This window comes from Sceloporus occidentalis, unplaced genomic scaffold (genome assembly GCF_023333645.1).
Source record: "Sceloporus occidentalis isolate IW3139 unplaced genomic scaffold, rSceOcc1.0.p SCAF_1, whole genome shotgun sequence".
Classification (NCBI taxonomy): Eukaryota; Metazoa; Chordata; class Lepidosauria; order Squamata; family Phrynosomatidae; genus Sceloporus; species Sceloporus occidentalis.
This window is the reverse complement of record NW_028316981.1, coordinates 67,252,398-67,267,295: the sequence shown is the minus strand read 5'-3', so window position 1 is coordinate 67,267,295 and position 14,898 is coordinate 67,252,398. Positions and strand designations below refer to the sequence as shown.

Here is a 14,898-nt window from a genome sequence, read left to right as displayed (position 1 = left end):
CTTTGAATTCTATTATTATTATTATTATCTGAAAGAAAGAAATTGGCAGCGTGAGCTTTCCTAAAGCCTACTTCCTCAGATGCATTTAGTCTCAGAGGTGGAACAAGATCTCTATAACATAAGGGTTTATATTAATGTTTTGGTTTAAAAATTTTTTTAATGTTTTTAGCTTTTACTTGGTTATGTCCCCCATTTTTCTCAAATGCCCCACATTTTGGGGTAAATTTTGACCAACATTTGTCCTACATTTTGGTCTAAATTTTGTCCTACCAATTTTGGATTGGGGATTGTGATTTTATGATTTTCATTTGATGTAACTTTTATGGATTATTTTATGGAACCCACCTCGGTCCATAAGAGAGATGCAGGCTAAAAATAATAATTATCATAATTATTATATTTTTCCTACATTTTTCCTGGTTTGGTGGTAGAGAATTATGGCAACCCTACCTCAAAGGAACCGCATGAGCCACATCATTGACACACGGCCCATGTAAAGAGTGGTGTGCCAAGATGCTGCCCGCGGTGCGCAGTACGACTCGGGACATTAAAAAACATAGGGGCCCCAAATGTACTTTCTGCCCCAGGGCCCCTAAAGGCCTAGCTACGGGCCTGTTTGTGACTTACGGTTACCCTAAGGCAGGGTTTTCTTGGGAAGCTTTTTCAGAGGAGGTTCCAGTCAGCAAATAGTTGTCTAGCAAATGTATTCGTGAAAGATTTCTATAAATGTATGGCTATGTTTGTAATATATTAGCTCAGCCTTATCAACAGAAAATAATAAAAATTGGAAGTTTAATGAGCTAATTTTTTTCAGTTTTTCAACTTTTTTTTAAACTGCTTTACTTTGAAAATGCAGTTAATATGGGTGTTAAGAAACCTGCTAGTCACTCTTAAACCATTTGTATTTCATTTCTTTATAGGATTGCCTGGCACTGCTGCTGACTTAGATAAAAGAAAGCTAATATATGGGAAAAACTTTATACCTCCGAAGAAGCCAAAAACTTTCATACAGTTAGTCTGGGAAGCATTACAGGATGTGACTCTTATCATCTTGGAAATTGCAGCCATTATATCTCTTGGACTCTCATTTTATCATCCACCTGGAGAGGAAAATGAAGGTAAACTTATTTTCTTATTCTAACACTAATGTCATAAATTAAATTTCCTATCTGTCATGTCTGTATTGCAACTTTTCTACATCTCTTCTCTCATACCCATTTTGTATTTTTACCTGAATGTTTTATTTGAATTTTAGCTTGACTTGATTTGCCTCTTAATGTTTTATCAGCTGTCTTAATTTCAGTTTATACTAGGAAAACCGTATGTTTAAAAGGTGCCCAAATATACTCCTCACATCAAAGAGTGCTATCAGAACTGTTTTTGTGCATGTGTGTATTGATGTTTCTGACAAAAAGCAGGACTAGGAAATAAGGAATTTTCCAGATTTTGTTGGACTGCAACTTCCAGCAGCATAGTTAATGATGGGGGAATGATGGAATTGCAATGCAATAATATTTGGTGCCAGGCACATGATCTCCATCTCTGGCATTAAAAAAAAAAAGCCCAGACTGAAAGAATAATGATTATAATATCAATGTGTTCTAAATTTATTTTAATTGTCATGGATTTTAGATGCTTAGACAACTCCTTTGAGTAGACATCCATGTTGTCTTGGGATTTATTATAAAAAGAAAAGGAAAAGTCAGACGCACACTCTGGACTTCAAGAAAGCTGATTTCAGTTTGTTGTTGTTAACTGCCATCAAGTTACTTGGACTTATCATGACCCCATGAATAAGAAACTTCCAAGTCACCCTGTCATCCTACTCAAGTCTCGCTGATTACCCATGGCTTCCTTGATTGAGTCTATCTGGAATGCAGTCCCCCCCCCCCACTGCCTTCTACTAAGTATTGTACTGCATTCCTTACTAAGTGTTGTTGTCTTTTCTAGTGAGCTATGTCTTCTCATGTTATGACCAAAGTATGACTGTCTCAGTTTACTCATCTTGGTTTCAAGGAAGAGTTCACATTTGATTTGCTTTGGGACCTGTTTATTTCTCTTTTTAGCAGTGCATGATATCTGCAGAACTCTTCACCAGCATCACATCTCAAATGAGTTGATGTTCTTCCTATCAGCTTTCTTTACTGTACAGCTTTCACAGTCATACATAGAAATGGGAAATAAAATGGCACGGACAATCATAACTTTAGCATTCGTAGATCTTTATACTTCAGAATCATGTCTTGTTCCTTCATAACTTCCCTTCCAAGTCCTAGTCTTCTGATTTCCTGACTGCAGTCTCCATTCTAATTAATGACTCAGCCAAGGTATGGGAAATCTTAACTATTTCAGTATCTTCATTTTCTCCTTTAAAGTTATGTAAATCATCTGTGGTCATTTTTGTTTTCTTAATGTTTAACTGTAAACCTGCCTTTACCATTTCTTCCTTGACTTTCTTCCGTAATGATTCCAAACTGTGATAGTGGTATGGTATCACCTGCATATCTTAAAACTATTGCTGTTTCTTCCTCCAGTTTTTACGTCTCTTTTCTCTGAGTCAAATCCTTCTTTATGTTTGATATGTTTAGTGTACAAGTTAAACAGATAGAGTGATCAAATGCAGCCTTGTCTGATCCTGTTGTCAATTGGAAACTATTCCATTCCATTTCTCTATATTTTGCCTTGATGGACAAATCTCTTGTCCTGAGTACAGGAAATACAAATGTTGTGGCACACCCATAGTTTTTCATGATGTATAGAATTAAGGTTTTGCTATAATCTATAAAACTCATGCTTATTTTCATTTGAAATACTGTAGTGTGCTTTATTATCCAACATACATTTGCAGTATGATTCCTAGTGCCCCTTCCTTTCCTGAACCCAGTATGGCCATCTGGCATTTCTTGCTCCATGAATAGTAAAAGGTTTTGTTGCAGAATTTTGAGCATTACTTTGCTTGCCTGGGAAAGAAATGCTGTGGTCCTGTGGTATCTCCTTTCTTGGGAATTGGAATGTATGTTGAGTGTTTTCAATCTGTAGACCATTCTTTTCTTTTCCAAATTTGTTGACAAATTTTATTTAGAACTAGAGTAGATTCTGTCCCTGGAGCTTGAAGCAGCTCTGTTGATATGTCCAGCTTACCTGAGGGAACGCGTCTCCCATACAATCCTTCCCACACTCTCAGGTCCTCTGGGAAGAATCTCTTGCAGTCCAAGAAAACCAGACTGGTATCGACTTCCCAGAGGACATTTTCTGTTGCCGCTTCAGGCACTCCCAAATTGACCTCCTCGGAATGTTCACTCTCCAGTTGGGAATTATTCTTTTTAATGCTATTTTAAAGTAGGAGGGAGATAGGGAATTGGATTTTATATGCTTTGCTATATTTTTACTTGTGGTTTGTTGTGTTCTATTTTTATTGTTCTTACGTTTGTTATTACCTGCCTCTATCCAATACAGGGAGAGGCGGGATACAAATTATTATTATTATTATTATTATTATTATTATTATTTTGCTATCTGTTCCTGGTGGTTTATTTCTCTCAGCTACTCTGAGTTCAGCTCCCACTTCACTTTCTGAAACTGTAGGTTCATCTTCATATTGTTCTTTCTTGAATGAATCTGTCATCTCTTTTCTATAGTTGTTCCATATTGTTTCCACAATCTTTATATTTCTTCTTGATCATGCAGTGTGTTCCCCTGCTGGTTGTAGAGCGTCTGCACTCTTCATTTAAATTTCTCTTGACTAACTTGGGAAAGAGGTCTTTTGTTCTTCCTTTGTGGTTGTTGTTATCTTCTATTTCTTTACAGTGATTATTATAGTAATTCTCCTTGGTAAATGATTTACAAAATGGAACAGAAGCATTCAGCATACACCATACATACTTAGATTGTTGTTTCAGATGAGGATAAAACACATCTAGGAACATACCCTACAAATCAAGAACTAGAATTACTCCATACTCTATCAATTGGACCAAAACAATACTTAGAACTATTGGAGGAAGCACAAGACTTTGTCATTACATTTCCTATATACCACACATGATCAGTACATTAAGATCATATTGTACCTCCTCCTCCTCCTCCTTCTTCTTTTGAAAGAGTACCAATTTTTGGGTAGAATACTAAAAGAAAATTTCTGGAAATAAACTTTGTAATTTTCTTTCAGATTCCTTTAAAGTATTGGATATTATCTGGGAGATCCTACTGAACTAAAACATTTGTGTTTCAATTCTGTCATGCTTATCTATGTACAGAGTTGCTTTCAATGGAATTTCTGAGTAAATGGGTCATGCCCCAAAACCAAGAAATAAAACCTGAGGACAGAATAGATTTCTTCTACCCTTTTGATTTCTTTCCACATCCCCAAAATCTATTCTAGAGAGTTAAGAGCTCCCCCAAATCAAATCTGAGATTGGCAAGAGTTTTGTGATCAGAGGTCTTCTTAGGCCTGCCTGTATAATCTTAGATTTAACCCAGGGGGGTTAGGTTTGGAATAACAAGCATCCATGTACATCAGTTTGTCTTCATCAGATACAGCATGTGAGGTGACATGAACTCCATAGTGTATGAATTAATAAATATAATTATGTTATTGTTTCATAATTTAATGCTGGCTATATTTTTAATGCCCTTCATTCTCTTGACCATGTATGCAGAAAATGAATGCCTGATACATAAAGGATATATACTAATAAAATTTATTGGCCTCCTCTTCCATTTATAAGGATGAGTTATTCTTGCAGATAAATAGCCTGCTCTCATTAACATACAGAAGTTACCTTTAACTTTAGGAGAGTCATAAATTTAGAATCTTAAATGAGAAATGGTACAGAATTAATTTTCTTAAGCAAATGAACAGCTGCAGAGTAACAGGCTGTGATATTCTGCAGGTCTCAGTAGCTGCAAATAAACTTGTCTCCTATTTTTAAACCGTTGTTATTAAAGGGGGAACATTGAACATTTGCTATCATAACAGTTCAGTTGAGTGCTGCAAATGCATTCACTTTTTGCCTTTTGCTGGGTTATAATATTCCATTTCCCATGGGAAACTATTGCACTTTGCAATTGACAGCTCATGTAGTGGGAAAGGTGAAAAAACAACATTCAGCGTGAGAACTTTATATGCCTTTCCCACTACCCTAATAAATTAGCCCACTGGAATATATATTTTAAAGTGTTTGTTTTGCCACATTTTAAGTGTAGTTTAATTTTAACAAAAGATTTCTATCACACCATACTGAGGAAAATGCACTGCTTCAGGCAACAGTTTGTACTGACAGCTTTTGTAGATTTCTACTTTGATTTTTCCCTTCAGCTATTTCGAAGTAGTAGTCCCAAACATTGAAAAGAGAAAGAGACAGAATATCTGTAATTATGCTTAATGTGCTAAATATGGCTTTATGCCTTACCACAAAGGAAGGTGTCCTGGAAGTATAAGCCCATTTTTACACATGTATGTAAGTCTCACAGATTAGAAAAAGTTCCTATATCACTTAACCCAATTTGATTTATTTATGAGGAAATATGTATAGGACTGTACTATATAAATAACCAATAAGCCCCAACCAACTTTTGATAGTTTCTGTAAAATAGTTTTATATTATAAACTTCTCTCCTCCTTGATGTATTTGCACACTGAATTTCTGAACAGAGCTACTGTTTGGGAGAAAAGAGAGTCAGCCCTAGATAGTTCAGCAGCTGGGTAATGTGACAGAATAAACTGAAGGAAGACTACCAGAAAGCAGCTGTGTGTTGTGATATCAAAACTTGTGCAACGTATCCAGGACCATCCTAAAAGATTTTGCTGACTGAGGTGAAGAACAGGATGATGACTCCTACCATGTAAGGAAGAATGTCATATTGGCAACTGGACTTCATTTCTGTATGAGGGAATTGAACACCTTCCTTTGCTGAAGGCAGCAAGCTGCCTTGTGGGACACAGGACAGCTTACACACTACAGATAGCAGCTGTTTTCTCTATTATCATCTCACCACTGCTCTCCCCCTCAAATCCACTGCTTGAGCTATCCCACTTGCTCTGGCTAGTAGCACGGCTCTCCTGGATTCCAGACAATGCAATCCATATTGGTACATGAAAATAAGGATTCACTTTCTCGTCCATTATACATTTTTGCAATAATGGATTGATATGTATGGCATTTCAATAGTGGATCACTACATAAGGTATGTCTCCATTCTCCAAACTTTTTTGTGTTATACTTATGTCACTAGTCATGTGACATATCCTTTGGGGCATAACTATGTCTGGAGGTGGGCTACAATATTTTTCCTCTTTTAAAAGATATCCCCCAAATAACTTCTGCAATCATTGTTCTCCAATGCAGTGTGTTCAAGTGGCCTATTAATGAAGAGGTGATAATCATGGAGTAGGTCAGTGGTCTAGTGCAGGTCAGAGCAGTGTTCTGCTCTGACAGATAGTAGCTCTCTGAAAGCTGGAAATAGACCCCGTATCTATCCATACTGTCTGAAAGCTTTTAAACTATTTTGAACATGGGAGTCTAGGACTTTGTGCATGATGTTATCTGGCTAACATCAAATTATGGCCCTTGTGCTTTCTGTATGGAAAGTAGTGAGTGGCCACTGCAACCCTATATTCCCATACGTCACGTTCTGTATCTCCAGTGCCATAACTGGAGCCCCAGTTATGCAGGAGTCAATCCGATTGGACTCAGTAGGGCTGAGTGGTCATGAATGGCATTCATTATAGTTTGGGATAATTTGAAACCTGAAAATAGGAGTGAATTTGTGATGCTGTAATGAGTGAGTGGTTGAATAAAAATCTAACTTGGCATTGCACAAATTAGGACAGTAGAGGCCCCAGAGTTGCTTTGATGTAGCTGCCCCCATGATATGAGTCCAGTAATAAGAGCTTTTGTTCACTGGCTTTGTGTGGAAGATGTGAGACATCAAAAGCCAACTGGTTTAATGGCCTTTTCTCTTATTAGGGCTCAGTAGATGTGATCTGGATTTCCCTTCAGTTCCGTGCTAGAGCTGAATGAGAACGCTTGTAGAAGGAAGACATTAATGCCTACTCCTCCTCCACTGCCTCCTGGCATCACTGCGTTTGATGCTACTGCTGCTGGTGGAGTGAAGAGTTAGCTTTTGTGTGTTTGAAGTACAGACTCATACCAGAATCTTGTACTGTGTACTTCAACTTCCTTGTGCATTCTGCATGTGGCTCCTTTTGTTAAACTAGAATAATAGTAGGATAGTGCTTCATGCTTTCTGAATATCTCGCTTCCATTATAGTAAAATTTCTTATTCCTTTTTAGGTTTGTTGAAGTCAAACACTAGTCATTTAGTTTTTCAGTGATAACTGATACATCATGAAGTGGTAAAGTGAGGGAGACAGTTCTGCCAGCAGTTATTCTTAGACATACAAGCACAGATCAGGTTAAAGCCAAGTTGGCAAAGAAAAGTTGTAGTCTTTTGCCTCCTTTTTATGGCAATTGTCCAACATTGGAATACCTCAGAGCAGTTTGTTCCATGTGCTTTAAGCTAATATATGTTTATTGTTATAAAGAGTTAGTGTGGCATAGTAGTTTGAGTGTTGGGCTAGGACTTCAGGAGACCACAATTAGGATCTGCACTTACCCCTGGAAACTCACTGGGTGATCTTGGCCAAGTCTTCCTAAAAAGAAGGCAATGGCAAATCTCCTCTGAACAAATCTTTCTGAGAAAATGTTATGATAGGGTCACCATAAGCTGGTGTCAACTTGAAGACACAAAATGATAACATATAATTATTGGAGTGTGTAAGCAAGCATATTTAATATGATGTGAGGAAAAATGCTAACAGTTTGAAACTGAAGGTAAAATTGATTCTTGCAGTAAATCTCCCAGCCCAAAACGGGCTGATTTCATTTTTGCATGTCACAATGAAAGTTTTAAAAAGTGTTCCATCTACTGGGTAAAATGGAGGTGCAGGTTTTAGTACACTTTCAATGATTTTTCACTTTGTAGAATTTTGCAATTACATTTCCCTTTCTCCTCCTCCTCGCCAACGCCGGGTGTCCTTGGTGCATGAAGCCCCAAGGACACCCCTTTCCAGGTCGTGGGGAAGTGGCCTTTTGCCGCTTCCCCGCGGCCTGGAAAGCAGCGGATCAGGGTCTCGGAGGCTGCCGCTCTGGCAGCTGAGGCCCTGATCCGGGGGGGAAAGGAGCGCCTACAGGCCGCCCCAAAGGGGTGGTCTGTAACGCGCCTAAAAGCCTGAAAATAGTGTTTGGCCCATTGTGGGAGTTGACAGTACTGTCAGCAGGTTCTCCCCATAAATCAGGAAACCTAGAAGTAAGCCGGTTTTTCCATTCTGTCTCCTCCCATCCTAACTGAAAGAAAGAAGCTGGTAACATTAGCTTTCATAAGAGATTATTACACAGAGACTTACCACTATGAAATGGTTGGCTAAACGCTTCAGAAGTGCAGAGGTGTGGTAGCCGGTGGCGCTTTTGAAGCATTACTGAAGTGCGTCCCCTCGCCTCTCCCGTCAACTAAGCATTTCTTTAATAACAGTGTTCCCATTATTAAAGAAATGGCTGCTCCATGAATACTTCCTCAATGGGAGAGGCAAGAGGACGCGCTTCATTGATGCTTCAGAAGTGCCACTGGCTACCACACTTTTGTGCTTCTGAAGCGTTTAGCCAACAATTTCAGCACGGTAAGCCTCCGTGTGATAATCCCCATAGACTACTTCCTCAGATGCATGGAGTGGAGAATCCAGGGACAGACCTATATAAGTGAACTGTGTGAGAGAATAGCAATAGAAATGCAACACTTTTGGGTATAGAGATGAGGTGACAAGTTCAGTTTTAATAATGGTTGTTGGGAGACAAAGGCAGGAAGAAGGTATATCATTGTTTTTCTTCAGCTGCAAGGTTTTTTTAGGGAGTGTCAATACTAGGATTTTTTTTTTAATGTATGTTGTTTTTTAAAAGAGTCTTTCATCTGAAAGTTAGACTTCTGTTAAATATTTAAATAGTTAAAGGTAAAGGTAAGAATTTTCCCTTGACAAAATTGTCTAGTCATGTCCAACTATAGGAGGTGGTGCTTATCTCCATTACTAAGCCAAAGAGCCAGTCAAAGACAACTCTGTGGTCATGTAGCCAGCATGACTGCACAGAAAACGTTTACCTTCTCGTCAACGTCTACTTGCTTATTTATCTACTTGCACTTTAACATGCTTTTGAACTGCTAGGTTGGCAGAAGCTGGGACTGGTGACGGGAGCTCACTCTGTCACGCGGTGCCTGGGCCTCGAACCTCTGGCCTGCCGATCTTGCAGTCATCAGAGTCAGTGTCTTAACCGCTAAGCCATTGTATTACCATCATTTAAATGTCATAAGCCTTAATACAGAGATAAATCGTTCTTTTTTTTCCCTGGGAGGACTCACAAAATCCCTGGCTTTTCGTTTAGCATCAAATGTTAACTTGGAATTGCTAGAAATGCCCCCCCCCCCCCGGCTTGTCTTGTATACTCTTCCTATCAAAAGTCTTCAAAGTAAAGATTCTATAGGAAGTTTCATATTAGTTCAAAATGATTTGCCTGCTGCAAAATAGCAGTTAAAATTAAATTGATTTATTCTGCAACTGCTATAAGTTCCTTGAATTTTAAAATGGAATTATAAGGAGCCCTGGTGATGCAGTGGCTAAATGCCTGTACTGCAGCCCCTCACTCACAAACCACAAGGTTGTGAGTTCAATACCAGCCGGGGATCCGGGTCGACTCAGTCTGGCATCCTTCCGTAGTTTGCTAAAATGAATATCCAGCTTGTTGGGGGCAATTAGCTTACACAAGCCGCTTAGTACATCCATAAGCAGTATAGAAATGTACTTGCTATTGCTGTTTTACACACATACACACACACACACACACACACACGGAGAGAGAGAGAGAGAGAGAGAGAGAGAGAGAGACGTTTGAATTCTTCAATTTTCACCAAGCATTTCTACATGATAGATATATTATAACATCCTTTCAAAGGCAAGCATAAATAAACTTATTGGGATGCCTGATTTGTCTGATGGATTGATGAATTCATAAATAGATGACATGGTATTTGGAATATAATTTAATTGGATCATGGATTCGTTGCTGTTGTTAGTGTTGTTAGTAAAGAGGTTTGATTAAAATGGTTATAATAACTTAATTCTCTCACCAATATAAATAATATTCTCAAGTTAATTATAATTTTAAGTAGAACACTTGAGATGTAACTGTAAACTACTACAAATTCTCTTCTGAATTCAAAGTGTACTTAGTGATATTCAAATCCCTAAATGGCATGTGTACCTTGGTTGTCAGTCAGTATGTTTATTGAATAGCCCAAGAGCCATTTCAAAATACTCAAAACACAGTAAAACAAGCAATGACACACGCATATATAAAAATGTTAATATAGTGCACTAAGTACAATATACCACAATACAATATAGATACGTATGAATAGCCTAAACATGCACAGCTTATATACAGACTATACAAATCTAAATAAAAATATAGAATATGTATAGAACATTGGTGTATTTCCAGTGCCAAGTAAAAACATGGATTTTTACTGAGGCCTAATTGATTCCATCCAAATTTGCCCATGGATTTAAAATGAATAATGTAATTGGTTGTTTTTAACTTGTTTAATAAGATTTTAGTGTATTTAAATTATTTCAGTTTTAAAAATTTTGTTGCAGTGATTTTATTGTATGCTGTCCTCAGACCCTTTGACATAGGACAAGGTTTAAATATTTTAACCACTAATAAACAAATTTTAAATGCAGGTATGGTAAGTTACAGGAAATTGTAAATTGTTAGTTAATGCTGTGTAATTCCTTTTGCATTTTGTCAGCTTCAAATGGAAATTATGGCTTTCAGTCAAATATGGTTGTTGAGGCATACACCATCCTCTTCCTTTGCAAATCTCTCCAGTGGGAAAAACTTACCCTAGAGACCTTCCTAGCCTTTTGGAACAAATTTTGAGGGATTTGGGAGGAGCAGCAAATTGTGATTGCAGAAGCCAGTGCCACATATGAAATGAAAGAACTGGATATTGGCCAACATGACTCAGACCAACAGAACATTTACGCCATGGGTAGGATGTTTGTGGCCATAGAGGTCTGGGGGTTGGTAGGGATAGCCGAGGTATAATACAAGACACTCCAGTACCCTTGATTGACACAAAGCGCTGAGTCTCCCTTATCCAGAATTTTGAAATCCAAAATACTCCAAAACCAAAAACTTTTTTGATGGGTGACTTTGCTTTCTGATGGTTCAGTGCACCATCAGAAGAACCCATTATTATAATGACAGCTGAAGGTGCTTTTTAGCCCTCTTTCATGTGAAAGTGATTTGTGCTATCACTTTCACTCAGGTCATGGATGGGATAAGGACAGGGAAGCAATCCAGTTCCTGTCCCATCCCTCTGTGAAAATCTCTGTTTCATGCACAAAATTATTCAAATGTTGTATAAAATCACCTTCCAGCTATGTTTATAAGATGTATAGGAAACAAATGAATTTTGTGTTTAGATTTGGGTCCCATCTCCAAGATATCTCATTGTGTAAATATATGCAAATATATGTATTCCAAAAATTTTTAAAAATCCAAAATTCAAAACACTTATGTTACTATGCATTTCAGGTAAGGGGACAACCTATGCAGGAATACAACCCATACATGTGTGTGTGTGTATGCACGTGTGCATGCGTGCATATATGTACGCATATATAGACACAGAAACAGACACACACCATGTAACTAATAAAAACTTCAATTTCTACTGATTTAATTATTGTACTGTTTTTATTTTTCCATATCATACTGCAATGCTGTTACAGATATATGGTGCAATTGTTCCTGTTTTGTACATCCAGTCCATTCTGAAGTGGTAGCAACATTTGTCAATTCCAGTGCAAAACACAGCGTCACTAGTTTCTTTGTTCTTCATGTGTCATGCTTGATTCTCTTATATCTGGGTTGTATTTGATCTATTATTAATATTGCATTTAAAAATTCAAAATTTTGATAAAGCTGTGGGTGTTGATTTCTTTAAACCTGATCTCTTTCTTGTTCTGTTTTTCTGTTTCTCAAGCCTGTGCAACCTCAGCAGGAGCAGGTGAAGAGGAAGGTGAAGCGGAAGCTGGCTGGATCGAAGGCGCTGCCATTCTCCTCTCCGTTATTTGTGTGGTACTGGTTACTGCTTTTAATGACTGGAGCAAAGAGAAGCAATTCCGTGGGCTTCAAAGTCGTATTGAGCAAGAACAGAAGTTTACTGTAATCCGGGGTGGACAAGTAATTCAAATCCTAGTAGCAGAGATAGTAGTTGGTGACATTGCACAGATCAAATATGGTAAATTTTCTTATATGCCTACTGGAAAATATAGCCAAATCTGGTGGTGGGATATAATTTCACGGTGTTACTTCTCTCTGTGGAACTATGAAGGGGCTGATATTTTTTAACCACTGCAGCTGAAAGCCCTGCTCTGGAAGGCAGAGCAAGTTTTTAGGCAACATTGAGGGCTTCTGGGAGGAAAGGAGGGAAACAAAGTCTTGTTTCACTCATAATAGCATTCTTTGGACCGCCATAGTTGCTTTATGTCATGTTGAAAAACAAGGAAATAGCAACCAAGATTCACAAAATTATCTTGATATGTTGCTATTACACAAAATAGTGAACAGCAAAATGTAAGACATGATTGGTTATGTTTCTAGGACTATTATGTTGTTAATAATTTGAATTCAAAAATTCTGAAAACCCCACCAGTGAGAATCTTTTCCCCATCCTCCAGTCAATCTGTTGCAACCTCCACATCTTCAGAAAATAAATGTGTTCATATGATGTCTCCTTATCAATTGCAAGGCATACAATTTTAACTCCATCTATGGTTAAAATCACTGGGATGGAAGCATATCTGGTGATCATATCTTTTCAGAGCAGATATGTTGCCTTTTGATGAACACAAATCTCAAACACACGGAGAAGTCTTAGCAGTTTTTTTAAAGTAGAAAATATTAGGACTCTGTTTTTGTAATAGTTCACAAATAAAAGGTGGAACAAAGCATGTATATTGAAACAATGGCCCATACAGACAGGCCAAAATAAAGTTGCTTTGGGTCACTTTGGAGGTATGCTGTTTAAATGACACATGCATCCTAAGAGGCCAGAAGCTGTGCCAAAGCCGCGCTCCAGTCCTTAAGACTGGAATGTGGCTTTGGTGCAGCTTCTGGCCTTTAGGACACATGCATCATTTAAACAGCATACCTCCAAAGTAACCCAAAGCAGCTTTAGTTTGACCTGTCCGTACAGGCCCATTATGAGCTCACAGAGTAGTATTCGGTGGGTAACTTGCAATGGGTCACTTCACACAATACATTTTTCTTTTTTCATTAGAACAGCCCTGATTTTGTATATATTTACATAGTGTAATGTGTGAATAGGTAGTGGCTAATGCTATAGTGATGGCTGGTGAAAATCGGGAAGTGCTTTTTTCATTGATGAGGGAAACAGTGTCATGTTAGTTTTAAATTTGATTATTGAGATATATTGGGAGATTCTTGTTTTAGAAGATAAGATGTGTTTGAAGATTCAGACATCATAGATAAAGAAATGTGCCAGTCTTGTTCCCCCCCTTAATCTGGTTTTCATAATAGGTGACCTCCTACCTGCTGATGGGGTATTTATTCAAGGAAATGACCTTAAGATTGATGAAAGCTCATTAACCGGAGAGTCAGATCAAGTCCGCAAATCTGTTGACAAAGATCCAATGCTGCTTTCAGGTGAGTTTTGAGCTTTAAATTAGCTGTTGCTATTTAAGAATTTTGAAGTATTCTTTTTACCCACTCAACCCCCTGGGATTTTCAATCCATATATTTGTTATTCAAAAGCATAGGGTTTGAAACTATTCTAATAATTTCCATGTTATTTCTTAATTATTATCCCAATTTTTTCGTATTTTCTTGCTAGGTTCTTTTCAGATATCATAACTATATCATTTGGCTGCTTGGGTGTTTAGCAAAGGGCCTGAACAGACAGGCCAAAATAAAGCTGCTTCGGGTCACTTTGGAGGTATGCTGTTTAAATGATGCATGCGTCCTAAGAGGCCGGAAGCCACACCAAAGCCACTAAGGACTGGAGCACAGCTTTGGCACAGCTTCTGATATCTTAAGATGCATGTGTCATTTAAACAGCATACCTCCAAGGGGACCCAAAGCAGCTTTATTTTGGCCTGTCCAGGCCCAAAGTGAGAGACTATAATTTCTCATTTTTCATCATTTCATTGGCCCAGATATGTACTCTATGTAAATGTACCATCTGTATTATAAACATGAAGATCAACTCCTGGCTCTAGGTGGTTAGCCCATAGGCATATGGGATTTTTAGTCCTGGAGGGTACGGGTCATGTGATTTCACTGAACATTTGTTTCCCAAATATACTACAAGGGTGTTTGGTTTTTTTAACTTTTCCAAATGGCATATCTTTTTTAGATATATTTTCCTGTAATTTTTCTGAGCTAAAATAGAAAATGGGACAATTTCCCTTGTATGAGCATGGACTCTCATTCTATTGAACTTTTAAATGTTAAATTACTTTATGGCTAAGGACCAAATTAGGTCCTCAGCACTGAAAAGCCAGATCTGCAAGCAGAAGGGCTGTTAAAAGTCCCTGACCTTCCTGCAGAGAGCTTTGCTGTCATTTTTTTTTTCTGCCAGTGGAAAGTGGTAGAATGGGTGTGGAAACATAATATTGCAAACACTTACATTTCTTCTGTATACACCAGGAACAGGTATGACTCTATCCTAGCCATAACAGCTGTAATTAATTCCCTCACATGCATTCAATGGGGAGCATTCACTCACCCAGGCAGGGATATGGCAGAACATATGTTGGCT

The 14,898-nt window shown here is 38.0% G+C and overlaps 1 protein-coding gene across 13 annotated transcripts in view; it reads left to right on the top strand.

The window, feature by feature from the left end:
• Window positions 1-14,898, top strand: part of ATP2B2 (ATPase plasma membrane Ca2+ transporting 2) — a 216,119-nt gene that overhangs the window by 71,408 nt on the left and 129,813 nt on the right. For all 13 annotated transcript variants that reach the window (XM_089523582.1, XM_089523559.1, XM_089523613.1 and 10 more), the window contains exons 2-4: window positions 921-1,118; window positions 12,100-12,357; window positions 13,659-13,784. In XM_089523582.1, coding sequence (XP_089379708.1) covers window positions 921-1,118; window positions 12,100-12,357; window positions 13,659-13,784 — 582 coding nt within the window. The remainder of the gene's footprint in view (window positions 1-920; window positions 1,119-12,099; window positions 12,358-13,658; window positions 13,785-14,898) is intronic.